Here is a 26871-nt window from a genome sequence, read left to right on the forward strand (position 1 = left end):
AAGAAATGGGTTAGAAGGCTGATGGGTAATGCAGTAGATGGAGTGCAGGACCTGGAGTCAGGAACACCAGAGTTCAAATCCTACCTCCAATGTCTAGCTGTGTGATCCTGGGCAAGTGACCTGCCTTCTATTTGTAAAATCTGTAAGATGGAGATAATACTCCCTAATACAGATAATGTGTGTATATATATATACATGTATATACATGTATATATGTGCATGTATGTGTTACTTAATAACAAGTACAATTTTAACATTGAGGTGAGGAGTGTGTGTGTATATATATATGTGTGTGTATGTGTGTATATTCATACATCCTATGTTCCAGCTGAACTCCCCTTCTATCCCAGAACATAAGCCTCCTCAAACATAGCCCTCCCTTTGCCATAGCTCTAAGCTGTCATTACTTGACCCTCTTCTTGGAATATTCTCACTCTTCATCTTGACTTCTTAGAATCTTTAGCTTCCTTAAAGGTACAACTTAGGCCTCATTTCCTACATGAAGCTTATTCTGATCTCAACATCTATGCCTTATCCCCTCAAATCACCTGTTTTAATCTTATATGTATATATTATATACATACATATATATATATATTCTGTATATGTTTGGGTATGTATACGTTGTCTCCTACTGAGCGTAATCTCCTTGAGTTCTGGGATGATTGCAGTTTTGTCTTTATATCCCCAGTGCCTAGTTCCTGCTTAATAAACATATAATATTTGTTTTTTGATCATAATACTTTGCAATTAAACAAAAAATAAGAAGTTCTAAAATTTTTTGCTGGGATGCCCAGAGTCACAGATAAATTTTAACCATACACTGGCTATGGGGCTACAAAGTGGGTATTTTTGTCTCTTAAAGCCTTAGGGGAGAAAAGAAAAAATATAATGTTGAAAAGTCAATAATTCTGTTAGCTAAAATTAGAGACTCTCCTCATAAAAAGTTTACTGTTATTGTTGTTTAAATAAAGAGCTGGAGAAAGACCATTAGAAGTAGTTTCATTTTCCAGTAACTGATCAATATACCTCTTCATTCCACCCCACCCTCTTAAACAAAAAAATAATAACAGAATTGAAGAAATGTAAGAGTATTACATTATGTTACAAAATGCTTAGAAGTCTGAATACTGGGAAGTGGAATGGATACCATAATTCAGTTTCAGTTTAAAAACCCTTGACCTTAATACTTCCTCCACCTAATTCCTATTGTTACAGCAAACATCCAACAGTCACTAAGTATTTTGGTCAAAGCTCCATTTTGGAATTTAGCTCCTTCCTGAAACTTGTCTATTTGAGGATGTTTGTGAACAGGGACCCTGACAGGACTGGCTCTGTTTTTAGTGGCACAACTTCTTTCAACTACAGTTTTATCAGAGCTAAACAGCCTTAAGATGCTGCTGCATTTCCTTTTCAAAGTGATCCTATCAGTGAAATACTAAAATAGGGACTGTGATTTAGTGTGATAAATTTTCATTCCCATAGTTGTTCTTGGAAAGACCCCAGAGTCCATTATACTGGTTGCTTTCAGGAGCCCTAATTATCAGGGTTTAATTTAGTGAGGTTGTAAGTACCAGGGATCTTACTTCCAATTGTATTAAAACCATCTCAGTCTTATTAATGTCTCCTTTACAAGTTAAAATTAGATAGTGGAACTGCTTATACTTTTTTGAAATCTTTAACAAGATACTAAATTGCAACTTAGTTTCTAATCTGTAAAATCAGAGACATTTCTTACCCTGCTTACCTTACTAAAATGTTCTGAGGGTAGAGAATATGGAACTTACTTTATGGGGCTGGCCATGTATATGTATAGGTGGTTAACACACACACATACATATATGTGTATGTGTGTATAATGTACATATATAACAGACAGAGTACCAAAAACCTTGGTGCTATTTGAAGCTTTAACATGTGTGTATATGCATGTGTACATATGTGTACACACATATAGAGTGCTCCGAAAGTTTTAGTGCAGTTTTAAGCCTTAAGAACTTAAAACTGCACTAAAACTTTTAGCACATCCTGTATATCAGGGAGGTAGGTGACACTGGACTTGGAGTCAGAAGACCTGTGTTCAAATATGTTCTCAGATTCTCACGAACTGTGTGACTGATCAAGCCACAACCTCTTTTTCTCTCCTTGTCTCTCATCTATAAAAATGCAGATAATAATAGCACCTACCTCCCAGGGTTTGTTTGAAATTGCTAATCAGATCATTTTTAAAAGTTACCTCTGTGATACCATCTCTCAATTGCTGACCTAACAGGGAGCATGATTTCTAAGTTAAGGCCTCAGTAATGCTTCTAAAAGAGTTTTATTGGGCAGTAGATACCAACACGATACCCAATGCTGTTCAGCAGACTTTTTTCAACCAACAATATTGAAAACAGCTGAGCCTCAGTTTGGCTAACGCATATAACCTACCATAAGGCTAATATAAAACAAATTTTACGTATTGTGCATAGTCTTATATTGAATTCTTCCATAAACATATAAATACAGGTATATATGGATTTTATAAAGCATTTTACAGTAATATACAAGGCTTCCACTTTTCTTCACATTATCCTACATTTAAAACTTTCTGAAATATGCCAGAAAACTTTAAATTTACACCCAGAGAAGACCGGAAGGAAACAGATAATTTCCCTAAAGAATAATCATCTTGGAATTTTTCTTCACTTCTTGGACTAAGACCAATTTACTTTAGCTTAAGATTTTAATTAAAGTAAGTTTTAAGCTTGCTCTTTTTGATTTGGAGCATCAGAAAGGAAATTCATTTGTTCAAACAAACCGAACTTAAGTTTTTCTCCAAGAATAAGAGCAGGCAACTCAAATGGGGAGAGCGTGTTCAATTTAAATGACTGACCCTGGACCCTGAGCAGATGAACCATGTTCTTGTCTTACTTTTAGCTTAATGAATTTCTCTTGGAATAATAAGCAGTAGGTGAGAGATCTGCAAACTACGCCAACACATCTCGAAAACTTCAACTTCAGAATACCCTTCTTTGCTTGACAAAATGTAGTTCTACAGTAATAAGTTAGAGCCTTCGCTTTTCTAATAAGTCATAGATACCGTTAACCCTGTCTAAATTTGGCTATAGTCTCCCGGGTCATAGTCTCCTCTTACGGAGCCTAGGCTGGAGTTTGAACGAAAATCAGCATCAATCTTTGTAAGGGTGTCAACACTAGATACTTCAGGTCTAGTGTTTTTCCAGTCACTTTCTAAGTATAAATCAATTTGAAGGAAAAAGAAAAACGTTATTCATCTCTTAAGCCACAATTATACGTATATGAGAACATGTTTTTCCTATTCTAAGAAGAATTTTACCAGTCATATTGTATATATTATATTCTTAACAATCTTTTATTAACCGTTACTCCTTTAAAATTTCATTATCTTTAAAAATGGAGTTAATGTGTAGGTAATTTATAAGCTAAATACATGAATGCAATTTTTAAAAGAAATTTACATTTAAACACATCTTCTCTTGAAGTTTACATGCCTAGTGTATTTTGAAGAAAATTTCCCCCATCTTTCTTTGTCTGTAGTCCATCCTTCCTGTTTTTCTCTTGTTGAGTTACTTAACGTGCACTTTATCAGGTCAGACTCAATACCGTATTTGAATACTTTGAAATTCTTTCACATAGTTAATTACTCATAAAAGGGAAGTCAAGGTTAAAATTCTAACTCCAGCTTTCTAAGAGTATGGCCGTAGGCTAGTTACTTAACCATTCAGGGTTTGTTCCTCATTTGGAAAATGAACTTGAATAACGTATTCTCCTTTCTAGTGTTAAATCCAGTGATGAAGGTAGTGGTGGGTAGAGGGATGCAGGGACAGAATACTTTTACATTTAACAATAAGTGCCCACAGTATGTAAAAGGTTCTGCTTGTTTCTGAGGGAATGTGCAGTGCCCTCATGGCATTTAACAGAGCAGTCAAAGGATACAAGACTGCAGGAACTACTCCACAGAATTGACTGGAAAGTTCAAACAAAATAAGGTATGTATTACACGTGTATTATTAACTGAAGCATAAAATCAGGGGAAAAAATCAAGGGAAAGTTTTGGGGTGATAACATTTCCAAAGACAGGTAGAGAGGGTAAGTACAGTGCTTTTAAGGTATGGGAAACAGATTTAGCATAGGTACAGAGGCTAGGTGAAGGGAAGAAAGAAGGAAAAATATTAATCCTGTTTGGGACATGAGGGAAGTTGTATATAACACAGGAGCGGTGACATTGAGTAGAAGGAAGAGACACTGAGCAGAGTCTTGAATGTCAGGCAGAGGGAGTTCAAACTTTCTTCCAGAAACAATAAGTAATACTGACGAGTTCTGAGCAGATTACATACTTACTACATGTGTCAAATAAATGAGCTACTGTCATTGTTGAGAAATCTAGTTTCTAGAAAGTATTTCATTTCTGCTGTAACTTTGCCTTATTCATTTTTTTATTTGGGTAGAGTAGTTTTCTTCTCTTTTTCCGATCATATGATTTTATGGTTTATAGATTCTGTTAGCCTTTTTTTTAAAAAAAGCTCTTCAGTTTTGTTTATCAGTTATATAGTCATTTATTTAAAAGTTTCTCTACTTTAATTTTTAAAATTTCTTCTTTTCTACTTCTTTTAGAGTTGCTAATTTGTTTATTTTCTAGTAAATTTAAATTGTATGCTTAATTCAAGGGCAGCCAGTACCCAGAGTCAGAGGAGAGACCAAGGATGGGATAACCTGGCCTTAGGAGTGGTTAATGATAACAGGGTCTGAGATTAGGACCAGGGCTTCACAATTCAGGACACAAGGTAGGTTCTAAAACACATAACCACATTCAGTTAATATTGTCTTCTTCATGAAGTGATATTTGTAAGAATGGAGCACTATAGAAGAAAAAAGATGTCATAAGGGTTGCAAATACAAAATTGTGTTTGTCCTTCATTGCCGAAGAAGACGATGCCATCAGAGAAATGATGACATGACTTGCACTTGACTTTGTTTTGAGTGAGGGAGAGCTGTGCAGGTTATCAGCCTTACGTCTAACATAGAACTGGAAGAAAGGAGGGAATAAAATTCATTATTTGGGATATTTTACCCTCATGAGAAAAATAGAACTAAAAAGAGAAAAGTAAGGAGGTAGTTAACGACTAGGACAATACAATTCGGAATAAATTAGAGGGGAGAGTAAAATGGAAGTGTTCAAAATAAAGGAAATCCTCTTGGAAAAGAGAACTGCAAGAGAATTTTATATCAACTTAAGATGTGGAGGGAGAAGAGGGAAGATTCTGTGGTCTATAGAGTTAGTGGAACAAAGAATATGAAAAAGTCATTGAAAAATGTTTTGCCCTACAGAAAGTGATGCAGAGAAACAAGAAAAAGTAATATACATAATTGTGCTCCAGGCACCTCTCTGGCCACCTACAGATCCACAGCTTTTCTTGCCTATGTGCTCTCTAAGTGTCTCTAACTGTCTATTAGAAAACTTGAACTGGATTGCCATAGACATCTTAAACTCAACATTAACCGTTAACCTTTCTCCCAAAAAATCTACCCTCTTCCTAAAACTTTCCTGTAACTGCCAAGAGCACTACCATCATTCTAGTAACCCAGTTTCATAACTTAGGTATCATCCTAAATTCTTCATTTTCTATCACTCCTCATATGCAATCAGTTGCCAAGTCCTACCTGCAATCACCCTGGTGGAGAGCTTCATAACTGTATACTTAAATTATTACAACATCCTTCTTCCATTCAGCTGTTGATATTATCTTCCAAAAGTGCAGATCTGACCATATTAATGCCACCTCTCCTCCCCCCATCATTCAATAAACTCCATTTATTCTCTGTACCTACCAAGATCAAACAAAATCCTTCTTGCCTGGCCCCTACCAACCTTCCCAGTCTTCTTATCCCTTGCTCCCCTCCACATCTTCAGTGATCCAGCAACATAGACCTCCTGGCCATTCCTTGTCCACTCCCTACTCCAGGCACTTTTACTGCCTTAATGCCCTGCCTAGAATTCTCTCTTCTCGTCTCCCCCTCCTGACTTCCTTCAACTCCTACCTTCTGTAAGACCCTTTCCCAAGCCTCCTTTAATCTAGTGCCTTCCCTCTAAGACCACGCCCAATTCATCCAGCATAGATCCCGTTTGCAAATAGTTGCTGGCACGTTGCATCCCTCCTCAGACTGAGAGCACCTTGAGAGCAGGCAGTGCTTTTTGGTTTTGTTTTGGGAGAGCTGCCAGTTGTCTTCCTTCACAGAACTAAGTGTAGTACTTGGCTTATGGTAGGTACTTAATACATGCTAATAGACTGACTGAATAATAACTACAGTATAAATGGAAAAGACAGTAAAAATAAATGAATGCTGTATAATTACAATGATTAAACTTGGACCTGTAAAAGAATTAATAAAATTCGCTTCTCTGGGGCTGTGGGAGAATAAGTAGACAAATGTTCTATTACTGGAGCTGTGAGTTGCTCTAATAATTCTGGAAAGCAATTTGAAATTATAACTAAAAAAGAAATAACTAACCTGGGTACACCTTAGCATATGCTCCATGTAGGTGGTACAGTGCAGAGAATAGCTAGGCCTGGATGCTGGAAGACTTATGGGATCCTGGGCAAGTCATTTAACCACTCATTGACTCAGTTTCCCCATCTATAAAATGGGGATAACAATAGCACCTATCGCCCAAGGTTCTTGTGTGAATCAAATATAATAATGATCATAAAGCATTTAGCACAGGGCCTGGCACAGAGCAGATTCTACATAAATGTTAGCTATTATTGTAACTATTATTATATGGTTGGTTTTCATATACCATTTCTTTTCATTTAAAAGTTTTTATTACCAAGGAACATTGGCACATGGGAGGAAGAAGATACTAAATGAATGTAATGTGAAAATAGAAGGTATGAATAGAAATAAGTTTCAAAAGAAGATGCTATATAGATATGTGAGCCATAGCAATAAAAGGAGCAGAAGAAGTGAAGGAATTCGAATAGGCAATGAAGAAACAAAACTGTTACTTTGCAGATGATGTATTTATCATAATATATTTATATATTTGTGATGGCACATTTAGAGGATCAATTAAAAAACTAGTTAAAATAATTAGCAACTTTAGCAGTTTTAGGATATAAAAGAAACCTACATAAATCATCAGTGTTTCTACATATTACTAACAAAGTCCAACAGCAAGAGATAGAAAGAGAAATTCAATTTAAAATAACAGTATAAAAACTATAAAAATAATACAATACAAACCCAGGAACTATATGAACATAATTACAAAATACTTTTTACACAAATAAAGTCAGATCTTAACTGAAAACATATCAATTACTCATGGGTAGAACGAAACAATATAATAAAAAAGACAATCCAATCTAATTTACCTATGTAGTGTCATACCAATCAAACTAGCACATATTATTTTATAGAGAAGAAAAAATAATAACAAAATTCATCTGTGAGAACAAAAGGTCAAGAATATCGAGGAAATTAATGGGGGTGGGGAGAAATGTGAAGGGAGGTGGCCTGGCCAAACCAAATTTTAAAAATGTATTATAAAGCAGTAATCATCAAAACAATTTGGTACTGGATAAGAAATAGAGTGATGGGTCAGTGAAATAGATACACAAGACTGCTGTAATGGTAAATGACTATGGTAAACCAGCATCTGGTAAACTCAAAACCTACAGCTTCTGGGATAAGAACTCACTATATGACAAAAACTGCTGGGAAAACGAGAAAACAGTTTGGTAGAAACTAGGTGTGGAACAACATCTTACACTGATATATAAGATAAGGTCAAAATGGATACATGATTTAGATATAAAGGGTAATACTATACACAAATTAGGAGATCAAGAAATAGTTTACCTGTCAGATCAATGGAAAAGGGAAGAATTTATGACCAAACAAGAAATAGAGAGAGCATTATGAGATGTAAAATGGATAATTTTGATAGTATTAAATTTAAAAATTTTTGCACAAACAAAACCAAAACAAGCAAAATCAGAAGGAAAATGGAAAGTAAGGGGAAAATTATTACTGAAAGTGTCTCGGATAAAGGCCTCATTTCTCAAATATATAGAGAACTGAGTCAAATTTATAAGAATACAAGTCAATCCTCAATAAATGATCAAAAAATATGAACAGACAATTTTCAGACAAAGAAATCAAAGCAATCTATGGTCATATAAAAATTACTCTAAATGACTACTGATTAGAGAAATGCACATTAAAAACAACTCTGAGGTACCACCTCATACCTAACAGAGTGGCTAATATGACAGAAAAGAAAAAAACGATAAGTGTTGGAGAAGATGTGGACAAATTGAGACATTAATGCACTGTTGATGGAGTTGTGAACTGATCCAACCATTCGGGAGAGCAATTTGGAACCATGCCCAAAAGGCTACAAAACTCTGCATATACTTGTATCCAACAATACCATCATTAGGTCTGTATCCCAAAGAGATTAACCACCCCCCTCCAAAAAAAAGGGAAAGGGACCTATTTGTACAACTCTTTTTGTGGTAACAAGGAATTGGAAACTCAGGGGATGTCTATCAATTGAGGAATGGCTGAACCAGTTGTGGTATATGACTGTAATGGAATACTATTGTGATACAAGAAACGATGAGCAGGATGATTTCAGAAAAACCTGGAAAGAGTTACACGAACTGATCCAAAGTGAAGTGAGCACACTATACAGAGTACCAGCAATATTGTACTGATCAACTGTGAATGACATAGCTCCTCTCAGCAATACAATGATCCTAGACAATTCTAAAGGAATTATGATGAGAAGTGCTGGGAATTGATGGAGTCATAATGCAGATTGAAGTGTACTATTTTTCACTTTATTTTTTATATTTTTGGGTTTTTTTGTCTGTGATTTTTCACAATATGATTAATATGGAAATATGTTCTGTATGATTGCACATGTGAAATCTATATCAAATTACTGTCTTAGGGAGGTAGAATGGGAGAGAGGAGGAGAATTTGGAATTCAAATTTTTTAAAAATAAATGTTAAAAAATTTTACTTGTGAATGAGTATTCAAAAAAGTTTTTAAAAGAAGATGCTACAGCACTGTATGAATACAGATTTAATGTCACTGTCACTGCATTGTCAGTTGTGTCTAAGCATAATAGAATTTCCCTGTTTGCCTTCCTGATACTTTCTATTTTTAATATTGCTTTATCTGAAATCTTAATTGCACCCATTGCTTAGTTTTTCTTTCATCTCTTCATTTCCACTCTATATGTAGCTAAACTATTTTTATTTCCATCTTTTCTTTAGCAAATTGTTGGAATTTTTTAAATCATTTCTCCATTATCTTTGATTTTATTGTAGAATTGCATTTCACTTTGGGGGTTATAATTGGTTTTAGATCTTTTTTCATTACATACCTTTACTCACACGTGTCTAACCTAGTCAAAGATTTAGAGAGTTTGAAGGGAGCTTGAAAGTCATTAAATTTAACTTTTTTCTTTCATACATGAGGAAACTGAGACAGAAAAAAAAATGAGACTTGCCAAGCTAGTATATGACTAAGATTGGCCTTTCTGACTCCAAGTACTATATACTATGCCATGCTAATGATGTCTCTGTTAATGTCATACCTATTAGCCCCTATTCAACCTTCTCTGAAGTATGTCACCCTGGACAATAATTCCTTTCCCTTAAGGGGAGTTAGTATTAGGGACACAATACCAGCTTAAAGAATCTGATCTTCTGAAGTTTCTCAAAATGATCTCCAACAAAGCCCTTTACAAAAATCCTATATATTCCCCTTTTCCTACTTTGGGATTACTTTGCCATGTTGCTAGAGTATTCTCTTTCTGCTAGTATATGCCTCCCACTTCTCCTTTTATGACGTACTTACAATGTGCCAGTCTCACCTTCACAACACCCTCAAGGGTAGGAGAGAAATGAACAGTTTCTTACCCACCTCTCCTTTGCAGCTTTTTGCCAGTCTTTTCCTAGGTCATACTTGTCACTGCCTCTCTTCTTCCAGTTCAAGATCTTCCTGTATTATTACACTATCTCCAATCCTGACTTACTCATGGAAAAATGATATTTTCCCCCCTGAAATGTTCATTCACTTCCTCCTACATTCTTCTTGATTTTCCCTTTTATATTTCTTGATATTTCTCAGATTCTCCACCCCCTTAATACTTTGCTCTCTAGAAGTGTAAGGTGTTTGGGTTTTTTTTTAAAGAAAATCAAACAAAAATCCTTCCCCAGCCTACATTCCTGGCTTTGTTTAGCCCTAATCACATAAAAGCACACATTTCATTTCTTATTCTTTCACTGTTATATGAAAGTTCTTAATTTTCTTCGGCTTAAACACTTTTTATAATGAATGTGCTGCTCAACTCTGTGTTCTGAAGAATGAATGACAAATTTTTCCTTTTGGTTAAATATCCAATATTTTCTCTGATTCTTTTGTTTTCTATCATGCAGTTTTGTGTGATATACATTTTTGTGAGATGACACCAATCTTCCTTGCTTTCTGGGACAATGTTACAATTTTTCCTTTGATTGTTTTAAAAAACAAGGAATAATCTTGTGTCATTCTTGTTCCTCTTTAAAATGTGAGCTGCTTTTTTTTTTTACCTTGTTGCCTACAAAATTTGCTGTTTGATATTGTCATTCCAAAGTTTCACTATGATGTTTCTTGATGATTTGAACCTTAGGTTCCTTTCTCAGACCAGTCTTCCCTTGCTTCTTGAATTTTTATATTGTTTCTTTAAGCATAGTAATATCCCTTTAAAATCATTTATCACAATTTGTTTAAGAATTTCCTAATCAATGGGCATTTATTTCTATTTCAGTTCTATGCTACCACAAAAATGATGCTTTGAGGATTTTGAGATATATGGGAAGGTTCTTGCAGGGAGGTATTTACCTCTTAGGGATAAATACTGAGGATTAATTTTTAAATTCCATACCGATGTATTATCATATTATTAATACACATTACATCAACATGCATTTTCAATAACCTAAAATAATTGATATTCAAAATGATGACCCTGAGGCACCATTAGATTCCAGAATACTTAAAGAACAACAAAAGATTAAATAGTTTTATTTTTAATGTATTTTATTGGATTCTGAATAGTTTTATTTTTAATGTATTTTATTGGATTCTAATTCCCTGAAAACTGATCATTCATGCATTGCAAACTGATAGAATTGTAGAACTAAAATTTTAGAAAGAACTAAGAGGTCCTAATAAGCTGCCACTGAATGGATTCGTTCCATTTTGAACAATGTTAATTGTTACGAATTTTCTCTTTATTCTGAGCTACTCTATCTACCCCTGTAGCATCTGTCCATTGTCCCTGGTTCTTCTCTCTGCTCCAGATGGACAAGGCTAATTTCTCTCCCACATGAAATAGCTTGGGAGATCAAGAGATGACACAATAAGAAAATAAGCACATATCACCAGGAAACAGTGCCTCCAACAAGAACATACTACAATACACTTTTCTGTCAGGATTACTATAGTGGTCAGTCAGAGGAACAACACTGACACAATATACCCAGATTTCAGCGAGTAATTTGATAAGGGTTCTCATGATATCTTTTAGACAATATCAAGAGATTTGGGCTAGATGACAATATACTGAATTCAGAAATAACTGAATGAATAATACATTACAGACTCGCAAAGTAATTATTGTCACATGATAAACCTAGAGAGGAGGCAGGTAGGTGGCACAGTTGATAGAGTGCTGGGCTTAGAGTCAAGAAGTCTCATCTTCTTGAGTTCAGATCTGTCCTCAGATACTTCCTAGCTGTGTGACCTTGGGCAAGGCACTTAACTCTCTCTGCCTCAGTTTCCTCATCTGTAAAATGAGCTAGAGAAGGAAATGGCAAATTACTCCAGTATCTTTGCCAAGAAAACCCCAAATGCGGTCATGAAGAGTTGAACACAAGAGAAAACAAATGAACAACAAAAACCTAAAGAGAAGGCTTTAACAGCATTCCCCAAGAATCTATGCTGTTCAACAATATTATCAATGACTTGAATGAAGGCATAGATAGTATGATTATCAAATTTGCAAATAACACAAAAGTGGGAAGATTATGTTGGACAACAAAATCAGGATCCAAGGAATAACAAGTCAAATCCATTTAACATGACATTTAAATGCCAGAGGATCAGATTTGGAAGAGGACCTGAAGAACTATTTCTTCCCCACCATAACTGACCAGGGGTCCCACAGACCCCCACCCCCCAGGGCCCTGATCCAGCCATGTTCCACCTGTGGATGCTTTTCCTCATCTCAGCCCCACATATGTCAAGTGGTGACTTCATACATCACTCTGGGTTCTGTCTTCTGGAATTAACAGAACAAGCAGAAAACTGCCTCATAGAGAAAGGCTCTTCTCCCTCTTCCTCTTACCTTTCCTTCATCAACTGAGTTGAGAAGTGAATAAAACTTCAGACTTAGAATCAGTAAGACATGAATTCTAATCCTACCTCAGACAGTCCCCAGCTAAGAGACCCTGCACAAGTCACTTACCACTCTCTGCCTCAGTTTCCTCATCTGTGAAATGGGGGATAACAATAGCACCTACTTGACAGGGTTATGGTGAAGATCAAAGAATTAAAATGTGTCAAGCACTCTTTAAGCACTATATAAATGCTAGCTATTATTATCATTATTATGCAACTCTCCTAGTTTCAAATTCACACATTTAAATATATCATTTGGTATACCAGGAATGTCCTTCAATATTTCAAATTCCACCTCTTTAATTGAATAGATCACATCACATCATACCCTAATTTGCTGTAGCCTCTGGCAAAATAGGCATAAATATTAAATAACATTATATGAATACTCACTTTTTCCTGAGCCAGATTCTTGCTTGTATAACATCTCTTGATTTGCTATAGAATTCTTATTTTAATCAATACCATACAGATTACAAATTTATCCTTCAGAATGATAAGGACCCACAACCATTTAACTGACTTGTATTCAATTCCATTCAACAACAATTCAACTTACTATATTCAAGAAACTGTGTCATTCAGAGAGGATGCAAGCCCAGAAAAGAACAGCTCCTATCTTCCAATAGGTGACAGATAAGTAATATAAGATCAAAAGATCAAAAATCCATAGCTGTAAGTTACTTCAAAGGCCAAAAGGATCTAAGGGAGGAGAATGCATTAATTAGGGCAACCAGTCAAGGGTTCCCAGAGGAGGGGGCAATTAGGCGAGTCATCAAGGAACCTCAGGATTCTAAGAGAAGGAGGAAGGAGGTACCTTCCAGACATGGGAAAAATTTGTGAAGAGGAGCCAAGAGGAGTAGCTCCTCTTGGAAAGGAGCCAAGGAGATAGCTTACCCATCAATTTGGCTGAAATACAGACTAATCAAGGAAAAGAAATGCGTAATGTCTAGAAAGGCAGATTGGAGTCAGGTTTTGAATGGCTTTAAACGCCTGAGGCATACAAATATTTTCCTCCATATTCAGAAAGAAGCTACTGCAGCCTTCTGAAAATGAACTTGGCATGGTCAGTTCTATGCTTTAGGATCATTAATTTGACCACTTTGGATTAGAGACCCTAAAGATTAATTAGGAACCTGAATGATAAGGAACTAAATGAATATGTTACAGAATCAATGGGAAAAAGACAACAGATACGAAAAACATCTGCAAGTAAAATCAACACCTGGCAGCCCAGTGTATCACCACCAAACAATTCCTATGGTATAATAATGCCAGCCAGACAACACACAGTTAGGCAATAAACATATGTGAACTGAGTGCCTATATGATCCCATGAATAGACTATACATTTCCAAAGGATAATTTTCACAGAATCCATAAATATCAAATTTATGCCATTACCAAAAGAAAATGTATTATAGTATATCATTGACTTGCATTCTTACAATAGGAAATTCCAGATACCTATTTTTATCTTTTAAATACCATATTCCCAAGTATAGCCCTTATTTTAATATGTAGCTGCATCTTCCTCAACATTTTGCAGGTCTTTGTCTAGATCTTCTAATTGAACTGAAAAAGGGACAGTTTTGGAGAGGAACCTGGAAAACTGTTCAAAATACTTTGCACCAGAAAGAAATTCTCTATTCACGAGGAACATTTTTCTCTATGAACTGGGAAACAACTTGCACGATGTTCTAAGTAGTGTGTTAAGAATGGAAAGAGTCTTTATCATTACCTGCTTTAGAAGTGACAAGTTGCAGAACGAGGGGTCGTCTTGTTACAATGCCTGATCCTCGAGGAAGAAAGTCCCTAAATAAAAAGAATACACGTTAGGGCATTACAGTAATTGTGATCACCTAAAACTTCCATATCAATATCTCTAACAATAGAACATGTATCTTTATCCCTCTTATACAACATATAACTGAAAGGCAGGCAGGTAGGGTAGTGCAGTGCAGAGAAGACTAGTGTACGAGTCAGGAAGATCTGTGTTCTAGTCCTGATTGGACAGGGCCCTTTGCCTCTCAAGACCCCAAGAAAGTTTAAGACTCTAAATTGCAGAAAATGCATCCATCTTCATTGACAGAGGAAGCTGTTCCCAGCAAGAAATGGTAAAAACCACTCCAGTGTGTTTGTCCTTCGTTGCCAAAGAAGACCATGCCATCAGAGAAATAATGACATGACTTGCACTTGACTTTGTTTTGAGTGAGAGAGGGCTGTGCAGGTCACCAGCCTCACTTCTCCTCCAGAGCCATCTGGATCCAGTGACCAGATATTCATCAGGATGCCTGGAGATGACCCAGGACAAGACAATTGGGGTTAAGTCTAGGTCCCCTCTGCCCAAATTGATCAGAACTCTGTACTGTAATTTACTTCCATATTCACAACAACAAAATCCAAATAGCAGGTGCTTCTGCTTAACTAAAATCATGAAAGAATGGAATATTCCAGTTCATTGTCCATATACTTTGTTGTCCAATAGGCATAGTCCATACTACATAACAAAATGTATTACTGGTCAGACCTAGTAAACAAAATACACAGCATAGATGTCAATATTTCACAGTGCCTCAAGTCATGACTCTGTTAACACTGTAAAGCAATGTATTGAGCCGAATCTGTGATGTCATGCTCGGAAAGCTGCTTTTTACAAAATAAAAAATAACCCCACAACACTGGCTTGCTTGTCTGTAATTTTGTATTTTTTCTAACAACAAAACCAGAGTCCAAGGGGATGGAGGAATCTAACTTGAGTTTTTCAGTTTTCTGAATTCTAGATAAATGGAATTTTATCATAGTTAATATTTATTGAATAGCATTATATAATCCACATGACAGCTAGACTATAAAAATATTATACAATTATGTCTGCAGTATAGCATAAATCACTTCTGATTCTGCAAGGAAAAACTGAAATTCAAAATGTATTCAACATGGCAGGTATTACGCGTTATGAGAAATGATGAACAGGAAGACTTCAGAGAGGCTTGGAAGGACTTGTATAAACTGATACTGAGTGAAAAGAACAGAATCAGGGGAAGTTTGTACACAGCAACAACCACCATGTGGAATTCTTCTGGTAGACTTAGCCCTTCATAGCAATGCAAGGATCTAAGAAATTCTCAATGGACTCGAGGCAAAACACCTTCCACATCCAGAGAGAGAGCTGTGGAATTGGAACACTGAATGCAGCAGACCATTTTCTGATATGTTTTGTTTTGTTTTCATGGTGTCTCCCATTCATTTTAATTCTTCTATGCAACGTGACTAAGGTGCAAATGTATTTAATAGGAATGTATGTGTACAGCCCATATAATACTGCATGCTGTCTCAGGGAGGGAGGGGGGGAAGTCTAAGTTATATGGAAGTGATTGTAGAAAACTGAAAACAAATAAAATCATTTTTAAAATGTCAAGTATTCAACATATTGAGCAGATTATGTACTTGAGTTTTTAGTTAGAATATTTAAAATCAGGGACTTCATTCAAAGAGTATTTCACCTGAAGTAACTGTCTGCTAATGTGCTCAGTGACACGATGGGTCACATAATGACAGGGGATCAGAATATTCACAACGCGCTCAGCAGGACCTGCTCACCGCAGGATACGGTCAAAGGGATGGAAGAAAAGGCCCAGGATCTGAGACCAGGAGATGTGGCTTCAGTTGTGACTTGGCCACTTTCTGTGTTACCTAGGGCAACACCTCTCCAGAACACAGTGTCTTCTGTGAAATGAGGGGATTCAATTCATCAAGAAGTGTTTATTAAGCATGAACTACTTGCCAGGTAATGTGCTAGGTAGATAAAAAGACAAAAATGAGACAGCCCTTACTCTCAAGAATCTTCCATTCTACTTGATGGCAAAACAATGTGTTAAGAAACAACACTAAAAATTGGGCATTCAATAAAAGCCTCATGTAGAAGGTGGGCCTTTGATGAGTCTGGGGAGGAACAAACATTCCAGGAAGCAGGGGTGTACAAGGAGACTACTGCAGCACAGGGTTGGAGGAAGAGGGTGGGGATGCTCTGTGCTGAGAACAGAAAGTAAAACAATTTGGCTGGAATACAGCAAGTATGAGGGTTAGTGAGGTTTAAGCATCCTGGAAAAATAGCTGGAACAAGAGTATGAAGCTCTTTAAAAGTCAAAGACATTTTCACTGTACCCTGGATGCTAAGGGGAACCACTGAAGCTTGGGCTTTTTGTTTGTTTTATTTTGGGGGTTAGGGGCATTTTTAGGAAAATCAATTTCCCATCTGTGTAGAGGATGGATTAGATCAGGGAAAGATTTGAGGCAGGAAATACAATTAGGAGAGTAGTGAAAGAGAAGAGAGGTGGCCAGGGCCTGGCTCAACTGAGGTGGCTATGAAATGAGTGAAGAGAAAGAAAGAAACAAATGGGGATATTTGGGGGCAGTAAAATTTATAAAAATTGACCAATGGTGGGATAGAGAGGGGGGGGAGCAAGAGGAGACAAAGATGATGCCAAGACTGCAAACCTGAGTGACTGGAAGGGTAGTGCCTTTCGACAGAAATTGCAATGTTAAAAAGAGGGGTGTACTTTGGGGAGGGGAGAGGAGGAATTCTGTTTTGAGCATGTTAAGTTTGAAACTTGTAAGGGACATCCAGGTAGAGTTGTTTAACAGGCAGCTGGAGATATCAGGAAAGAAATGAGGGCTGTACATGTAGACTTGGGAGTTATCTGCACATAAATGATCATTAAACCAGTAGGAACTGACCTGAGCAACAAGAGAGAAAGTGTGTGTAGAAGAATTCTAAACACAGACCCATAGGGTACACAGAGCCTCACCTAGGGAGACGGAAGCGGACAATGGTCCTTCCAAGAAGGCAAAGAAGTTTGAGTCACACAGCTAGGAGTAGGCCAAGAAGAGGGCTGGGTTATGAAAATCCAGACAGAGAAGAGTATCCAGATTGTGGAGGATGGTGGACACTGTCAAACGTTACAAAGGATAACTCATAAAAGGTCAATATGTTTGGGAATAAAGTTATCATTGGTGACCTCAGAAATTAATTTCAGCAAAAGTGATGGAGATGGAAATCAGATGACCAGGGATTGAGAGTTGGGTGAAAGATAAAGAAATGGAAGCTATGGGCAGAACCAGCTTTTTCTAGCAGCTCCTTTGCCCTTGTGAAATTCTAATCATCCTCCATTACACAGTAAGATCCATAAAGGCAGAAATCTGCTGTTTTTCCGCTTTGTACCCCTTTCCACATTATAAACAATAAATGTTTGTTGAATTTATTGAATTCCCACTGCTATCAAACTAGTTCAAGCTCTCCTTACCATTTGCCTTGACTATTGCAATTTGCCTCCTACCTGATCTTGAATCAGTCCTTACCCCTATTAAAATTAAATAAAGAAGTAATCTTAATGAACTGATCAAATCATGCTGCTCTCCTAGTCAAAAGCTTACAGTGGCTCCACTGTAAGCACCACTTCTCCAACAAAGTAAAACGCAAATGAGCTATCCATCTGTTATCCATGTGTTTACTCATTGATAATAAAGATAAGAATTGCTCACATTCACACAGTACCTTAAAGGCTGCAAAGCACTTTACATATATTAACTCACTTAATCCTAACAATCCTGTGAGATAGGTGCTATTGCTTTTTACAGATGGGAAAACTGAGGCTATAAGAAATGGCTTCCCACAAAGCTAACAAATGTCTGAGTCAGGATTTGAACTCAAGTTGCAGCACTCTATCCACCACACCACCTTGCTGCTTCTAGGGAAATCCCTTAAAGGACTTTATGTGCTTAAATATGGATATATTGACATTTGCTCCAGATCAGTTGCATTCACCACGGGTCTCTTCTCTGAATTATACTTTCCTTAATGACTGTAGTTCGTGTCCCAAGGTTCACAATCATGATACATTGTTAGGAGAACATTTGCATTGAAAAGATGGATCTTTGCACCTGGACACAGCCTGGGATCATTACAAGCACGATCCAGTTTTGGAAGCACACTCCACTCCATTCTGTGCCTCCTTTTCAGTTCTGAGTCCAACTCATTACACACGTGCAATTCCATCCTAGAGCTACATTTTGATTTACTATCACAGTCTACTACCTAATTGTGGAACTTAATACAATCAACCCAAAAATCAGGTTAAAACAAGACCATCTAGAAAACTAATGCAGCAGTGTTCAAATGGGAGACGCCAAACAATCCATTGGAGGGAGCAAAGAAAACAGTAAAACTGAGGGGAGGAGCAGAACACTTAGAACTCTTGCGGTCAGTTTGTCTTTGTTATTCTCCTTCCTGCTTCCTGTGCCCAGCAAAGGCTGCCCTGGACAGTCAATCGTATGCATTCTTCTCCAAGCAGATTAGTAGACAGGCTACAATTTCATTTTAAATTTTATTTGCTTTATTCTGAACTTAAGAAGCAAAACAAGCATTTCCATAACATGGTGGCACAGAAAAAAAGATGATCATATGTGATCTATGCAAATCTACTATGCACAGCTTGTTATTCCTTTTAAATATATAATAAAGTTATCATGTAACTTTTTTAATCCTCCCCCCCGAGATCGCTACTATTAGACACAAATACATACATGTATGTATATATGCATATGTATGCATATATATGCATATACATATATGCATATACATATACACATATACATATATGTACGTATGCAAACTTCTACAGTTTTTACTCTGGATGCAGATAATGTCTTCCTTCCTACGTAGTAACTCTGAGTATTTACAATAGTCAAAATGATCTAATCACTCAAAGTTGTTCTTAAAACAATATTATTGTTACTTATACAATGTTCTCCTGGTTCATTTCCCTCTTTCACAATTTCATACAAGTCTATCGGACACTAATTCACTTTTGGTGGAAATGTGAACTGATCCAACTATTTTGGAGAGCAATCTAGAATTATGGCCAAAGAGTTATTAACCTGCCTATACCCTCTGATCCAGCAATACCACTACTAGGTCTGTTTCCCAAGATGATTATGGAAAAAGGAAAAGAACCTATATGTTCTAAAATATTTATAGCAGCTCTCTTTGCGGTGGCAAAGAACTGGAAATTGCAGGGATGCCTGTCAATTGGGGAATGGCTGAACAGGCTGTGTTATATGATTGTGATGGAATCCTACTGTGCTACAAGAAGTTAGGAGCTCAGTGATCTCAGGCTATAACTTCCCAATCAGACACTGGCCACAACCATCCCTCTTTCTTCCCCACTACGACATTAGAAACACACATCTTTTAAGTTCTGTAGCCCAACTTTGCACAGCTTTTGCCTACCTGTAGTAGGTTCAGGCTCTAACAGGTATGGGCAGACCCTGCTTAATGGGGAGTGGGGACCATTCCAGAGCCTTAACCTCAAGAAATGATTCATGGTATGTGTGTTCCAAAACCTGGGACAAAACAGAGGTATGCCATAAGGAATCTAAACGCAAGGTGGTCCTCCACAGGACCTGGTAATCAGGCTGGCCCAAAGACAAAGGTTTACCTTCTAGAGGTTGAGTTTCTTGCTGCTCACAGGGGCTCTTCTTCCTTTACCCCCAGAGAAAAAAGGATCTCATGCAGAGCCTGAGCAGGCATAGCAGTGGCAAGAGCAGAACAACCAACCAAACTCATTAGACTACATCGGCAAATTAGGACAGTCATTTGCAAGGAAATCAGAGCCCATCCAAGCATCCTGCCATCTGCCCTGTTGAAGCTGATTTTCCCACATGACAAAGCCAACCTCCAGACATGGCATCTGTCCTCCAAAGACCATCCTCCCACTCCCTGACATCAGAGAAGATAGACATTTACCAAAGAAATTAAATAAAATAATCTAAATAATTGGTCGATTAGTATCACAATGTAGTAAATACAGCCCAAAATGCACTTTTTCAGGTTGGATTTATTTATACATGATAGTGAGGTACCTTTTCAGCTTTGACAGCCATTAAATTCAAATATTAAAATAAAATGAAGCAGAATGGAATCTTTAAATCACATACAGTGATCAGTAGTAAACCAAGTTCTTGAGAAATAATGAAGCATATTCAATCACTTTATTCTCATTAAAAATTACAAAAAAACCCTACCAAAATTGGGGAGAGACAAAAACTTTTGATACCATTAATAATTTTTAAATTTCTATATGTGTGTATGTGTGTATTTCTTATTTCATTTTACCTCATCCTTTTTAATTTCTATTTTTTGGGTCTGGAATAGTAGCATACTCATATGCTATTATTATAAATATAGACATATCAGGGACAGATCCATAAAGATTGCTTTCTTATCAGGGTACATGATCCAAAAAAGTTTATAGACCACTAAACTAAAAGATTATGGGCTTATAAGAGTTGGACCTGGAAGGGAATTTTGAGGTCATTCCTCATTTTACAGATGAAGAAACCAAGACCCAGAGCAGTCAAGTGCCTTCACCCAAGATCACACAAGTAGAAAGTACTAGATGTAGGTCTTCAGTCTTGAAATCCACAGGTCTTTCTAATATACCACACTGCTTTAACAGCCAAAAGAGTCAATGGAATCTCAGGCTACACTGAGAGCCATAGTGCTTATGACATAGTGCTTAGGTGACAGTTTCATCATATTCTGTCCTAATCAGACAAAAGGTGAAATACCATGCTCATTTCTGGGGCCATATTTTAAGGACAGTGATGAGTTGGAGGGCTTACAAAGGTGTTACCAGGATAATAAAGAGGTCTGAGATCATACCATGAGATAATCTGCTGAAGGAAATGGGTGTAAATATACTGGAGAAGACAAGACTTAGCAGGAGCAAACTCTCTCTCATGTGGAAAGGGACAAGAACATGAAACATGAACTCAAGGGGTGTGTGGTCAAACGATGGATCATATTTTCCCTCCATAGATAATATGAGGTCTGTGTCCACCACAACCAAACCTACTCAATCCATCAATTCCCACAATTATCCTACTCTGCCTCCTTCCATTGCACAAGTTCTTCATCTCCCTCTTACCCCTCTTAGCTTTTCATTCGAGGCATTGACCTCTTAAGAAATTATAACCTAACGCTGTTGAGCCACCCAGAAAATGAACTGAGCAAGTGCAATTAAGAAAATGTCGGCCCCTCCCCACCCCAAATGTACTCATCTCCTGACACCTAGATCAACTCCCTGGCTGTAACAATGCTACAAGTTTCTCCTCGTTATCTCAAAATCCCAAGATCTCCCCAGACCTGCAATTTGGCCTCCACAAAACTGTCAAAGTGTTTTCTGTCAAGCACAGATCTGACCATATCACTCTTTACTTAGTTCACTCCTGTTCCAATTGATCTAGGATCAGATATAAACTCCTCTGCTTGCATTGAAGGATCTTGAAGTCTTGACACCAACCTATCCTTCCAGTCTTCTTGCTATACCTCACATTCATAAAAAATATCACAACTAAAATATATTAAAAGTGAAGAAATGGAGTCATGATGACATCCATTCATCATAACCACATCGAGAAGAATGGGTTTATAATGAAAATTTTCTGCAAAATTGAAATCAGAGACAATTCACTTTTGGTTTGGGGTTTGGGGTTGGATGTTTTTTTGGAACTATGCATGGTAAATATCTAGGGGGTGTGGATAGAGTGCTGGGCTTGGAGTCAGAAAGACTCATCTTCCTGTGTTCAAATCTGACCTCAGACATTTACAAGCTGTGTGACCCTGGGCACCTCACTTGACTCTGTTTGCCTTAGTTCTCCATCTGTAAAATGAGCTGGAAAAGGAAATGGCAAACCACTCCAGTATCCTTGCCAAGACAATCCTAAATGCAGTCTCAAAGAGTTGAACATAACTAAAAAATAACTGAATAATAACAGTGGTGAATATCTACATGCAAACATGATTATTCTAAACAAAGCTTTATGGTTACTGAATATTATTGCCTATAACTTGGTTGTTATATATCTTTCAATTCAAAATATTTCAAAAGGAAATTCATCTACTTGACTAGCTATATTAAGGAAATTACTGAAAAAATGATTATTAACCAATGACTATTATTTCAAAGTAAGCCTTATTCCTCCATAGACATACATAGGAGTTTTGTTAAGCATATTTAAGAAAGCATATTCGGTCTCATGGCTCTCACTAACATCAAAAGGATATTTTGTACCACTAATTACATTTTTAGAACATTATTCCATCTTAAAGTCATCTTTTTATGTCTGTTCTATATTAGTGTATACAATGAATTTCATATATAAATTTTAATGCACATAATACCTTAATAAAGTAGTTAATACATTATTAATAAATATTATGTTATATCATTAGAGGTGTGCACTCAAAAATTTTTACTGATAGAGGTGAGCAACCAAAATAGTCTGAAGATGATTATTCTAGATTCTTAAAGGGCCTTAACTGATGAAAATATTTTCTTACATCTAGAGTTCCTTTCAAGCCATGCTACGCAATTTTGATAAATTAATATTCCTAGAGTATAATCCTTTGCTCCCAAACCATCAATGACTTCCTACTGCCTACCAAATTAACTACAAATGCTTTTACTTTCAAGATCTTTTATGCTTAGGTCCAAATCTATGCCCTTTGTAGTCTTATCTCCCCCTGCAGCTATGCCCTAGCCTGCTCATCGCTCTTAGAACCAGCTACACTATCCTACCTTCATGCCTTCACTATTGCATCCACATAAAGTATCCTCCTTTCCCATGTCTTCCTATGAAAATTCCATTCATCCTTCAAAGTCCAGAAAGGATAGACCTTAGAGTGAATCCAAGACAAACAGTGGAGAAGAAATGGCAGAGCTAGAGTTGAAGTCTATGCGGAAAATGAAGAAAAAAAGAATAGAAAATGATTCCAAAATTATAAACCCAGAGAGGGAAAATGATGAGCAGTTTTTAGATCTTCATTTGCCAATGAGAAACCCATAGATAAAGAATTATATAGATCTTATTTCTTTTTAGTTCACTTACTTCATTACATAAATCATCAAAATGTTGTCATTTTAAAGAAGTTTTCAGGTACTTGCAACATTTATAAAGCTTAGAACCATTTTTGCTTGCTGCCTAGAGTTGTGCATTTGAGTGTGTAAGAGCAGAGCAGTCCATTTTCAACGAGACAAAATAAATCAGATGTCAACCATTTTAAGCTATAGAAAGCTATCAGTGAAAAATAATCTTAGCAGCTCCTTGTCAATTTCTGTACTAAAATGAAGCCAGGAAAGCTTTGTATTAAAGGTGGAAGAGTCAAGATTTCTCAAATTCCTCCCTATCTGGCACTTCAACCTAATCATCACACACACACACACACACACACACACACACACACACACATACACACACACACACCATGAAGCTATAAAAATACTAACATTTAGAGATATCCCCAAAACTTATACCCAATGTTCCTACATGTAAATGGGATCCAGGGGGTACTTCTGAATTGAGGACATGGTCATAATAGTTTCCCTACTTGCTCTGCCCTTTAAATGTATTGGCTGCTATTTCAGCATTCTTACAGGATGTATTTGACTCATATGCATTCAGCACCAGAGCATTCAAACTGAATCTTTATTTTAAAATGTAATGATATCTTTCCATGCATTTATGGAAGAAGTCTTTCTTAATGAGCAGGATATTACCTTGTCCGGTAGAGGTGAAAAATGCCAACCTCTTGTTTGGTCTGAACCTAACCTGAAATTGCCCAATGTGCCCCTGCAAGGGGCAAGGCTGCATAAACAATGAGGTCTTGCTTCGGACTTGCTTCACTCAACAGCCTCACTGTATGGGGGCCTAGGTTAAGTACATTTACTTTTCTCCTGCCCCTCTTTTAAAATGAAAGCTCTTCAACTTGAAATCATCATATTAGTACAATGTTTTATTCATTTCAAGGAAAGCAATGACATTAAATGACAGATACCTGGAAGAGCTAAGTAAACGTTACTCAACAATTAATATTATATTGACATACATATCTGTATGTAAAGTATTAGCCACCCCTAGGGTATGAACTCAATTAGGGAAAATTAAGAAATTGGGTCCAACCTGAAGAAGGATAAGAAAGGTTATCTAACTTTGAGTCAAAACATCCAAGGAAACTAAGTCATTTCCAAGAACTGACATTTACGGGTGACTTAGTTTAAAAAAAAAAAAAGGGTTCAGAGGCTACCCAGAGCTAAACATAATGGAATAAAGAATCCTTTCTACAATGTCCACAAAATGTTGTCCCCTAGCTTTGCCTGAAGACTTCTAGTGAGAGGGCATGCACAGCCCCTGGAGGAAACTCACTCAAACTGAGAGAGAGTTCTAATGTTCAGGCCCAAATCTGTCTCTTAACAGCACCCACCCACTGCTCCTGGTTGGGCCCTCTAGGGCTATATAAAGTAAATCGAGTCCTTCTTCCATAGGACAGCCTTTCAAGTACTTGAAGAGGTTATTGTGCATCCTCTACTCTCATTCAGGTTTGACATCCTCAGAGACAATTTCTGTTTTTGCATCCCCAGGACCTAACACAGTCCACAGAATGAAATCAGTCTGATTTCAGGGACCCTCAGCATCCTGGCAACCTTCATCAAGACCCTCTCCAGCTTAACAGTATTTCTCCTAAAGTAAGATACTCAAAACTGGCCACCAAACTAAACTGAGAGGTAGATATTACTGTTATCCCTAATTTGCAGATGTAGAGAGAGGTTCAGAGAGTTGATTAATAACAGGGAACTGGCCAAAGAGGACCCAACCCTGGGAAAGTATGATACATGGTGAGTCAACTTACTCCTATTTTATAGATACAGAAACTGAGGTAGATAGATGTGACATGACTTGCTCAGAGTCACACAGTATGTTTCTGAGGCCAGATTTGAGTTCAGTCTTCCTGATGACAGATCCAGTCTTCTATCGACTCTGCTATCTAGCTGCCTCTAGGGTTTTTCTGAACTGCATCCCACTTTATCCTAACCTTCCATAAATTCTAAGATGGGATTGTCACTTTCACCAAAAGCTCTCCTCAATTCTACTTTAGCAACTAATTCTTTCTGATTGGCAAGGATCAGGTCCAGAATAGGAGTTAACCTCCCACTGGACCTTTTACCTGCTGAAGGAGAGGAAGCAATATGGTGCAACGGAAAGGAAATTGAATCTGGAGGCAGGGAACCTGAATTCAATCCCCAGTCTACCACTTTCTACCTACGTGATTTTGATAAAGTCAAGTAACTTCTCAGGGTCTCAGTTTCCTGATCTGAGGAACTGCCAAATTATATGACCTCTAAGTTCACTCCCAGATCTAAATCTATGATCTTAATATCATTGTGGTAATTCTAGTGACTTTTAGCTGCTCTGCTTTTGGCCAAAAAGGAGCTGAAGTAATATCTGAAGCTAGGGGTTCCAACGTAGTACGTAAATCTATGTTAATGAATACATAAAATGGTGGTTTACCTTAGAACTAGGAGTCCAGATTATTAAAAAAGAAAAACATGATCAAAACTAACTGAAATACTAATGTTATTATTACCTTTTCCAAAGTCCTGCTTCCCATGGCTATAAACTTTTAAACAGCCTAGCCCAGAAGCAGGGGACCTGTGGCCTCAAGGCTACATGTGGCCTTCTAGGTCCTTGGGTATGGCCTTTTGACTGAGTCCAAAAAATCCTTTCATTAAGGGGATTTGTTCCATGAAGTTTGAATTCAGTCAAAGGGTCACACTTGAGGACCTGGAGGACCACATATGGCTTCGAGGCCACAGGTCTTCCTCCCCTTAGCCTAGGCTATTTTCTAGGTGCCTGTACCTCTACAATGCCAAGTCATGGATGATAACAGAAATAGTCCAACTTTGAGTAATACCTCCATTCTCTAAGTTTATGCCAACATAGCAATAAAGTACCTCTAAATTCTATATCTTTTTTCTTCCCATATTTATAGTTCATTATGCTAGCTCAAACCCTATAGAAATACTGCCACCCAATCTTTTAAACTAATTATGACAATCCTAATGTGAAAATTACAAAACACTCCCTTTTCCCACCACCCCCAAAAGCACAGAGGCCATAGACTCCATATAATGAATACAATACTGAGTACAGTGTTGAAGTGGGACTGTGTGTATGAAACTCTGTCCCAGAAATTTGCCAATAATACTTCTGTAATTGGTGAAGGAAGAATTATGCCAAAATCAACAAACTGACTGGGGTGATTTCCACTGAACTAATTTATTATTCTTTTACAAATTTTACAAATACTAGAAACAATAATCTGTAAAGATTCATAAGAGCTAATTTTTTTTAAAGCTGCCATCTAGAGAATGAAGGATTTCCCACCATCATCTAATAACTTCATTAAGGTCCTATTTCAGCTATTCCTCCCAGCATTCAGGTGACTCTGGCTTCTTAATGGTTATACTAGAAAGCTGATCTTCCTA

At 37.0% G+C, this 26871-nt stretch overlaps 1 protein-coding gene across 7 annotated transcripts in view; it reads right to left on the reverse strand.

Moving 5' to 3' along the window:
* The window catches only part of DNM3 (dynamin 3), a 626037-nt gene that overhangs the window by 506718 nt on the left and 92448 nt on the right, over nt 1-26871 (reverse strand). For all 7 annotated transcript variants that reach the window (XR_011975664.1, XM_072648609.1, XM_072648608.1 and 4 more), the window contains exon 2: nt 14226-14299. Coding sequence is in view for 6 of the 7 variants with exons in the window: in XM_072648609.1 (XP_072504710.1) it covers nt 14226-14299 (74 nt within the window). In the remaining variant the exon portion in view is untranslated. The remainder of the gene's footprint in view (nt 1-14225; nt 14300-26871) is intronic.

Source organism: Notamacropus eugenii, chromosome 2, assembly GCF_028372415.1.
Source record: "Notamacropus eugenii isolate mMacEug1 chromosome 2, mMacEug1.pri_v2, whole genome shotgun sequence".
NCBI classification, from domain to species: Eukaryota; Metazoa; Chordata; class Mammalia; order Diprotodontia; family Macropodidae; genus Notamacropus; species Notamacropus eugenii.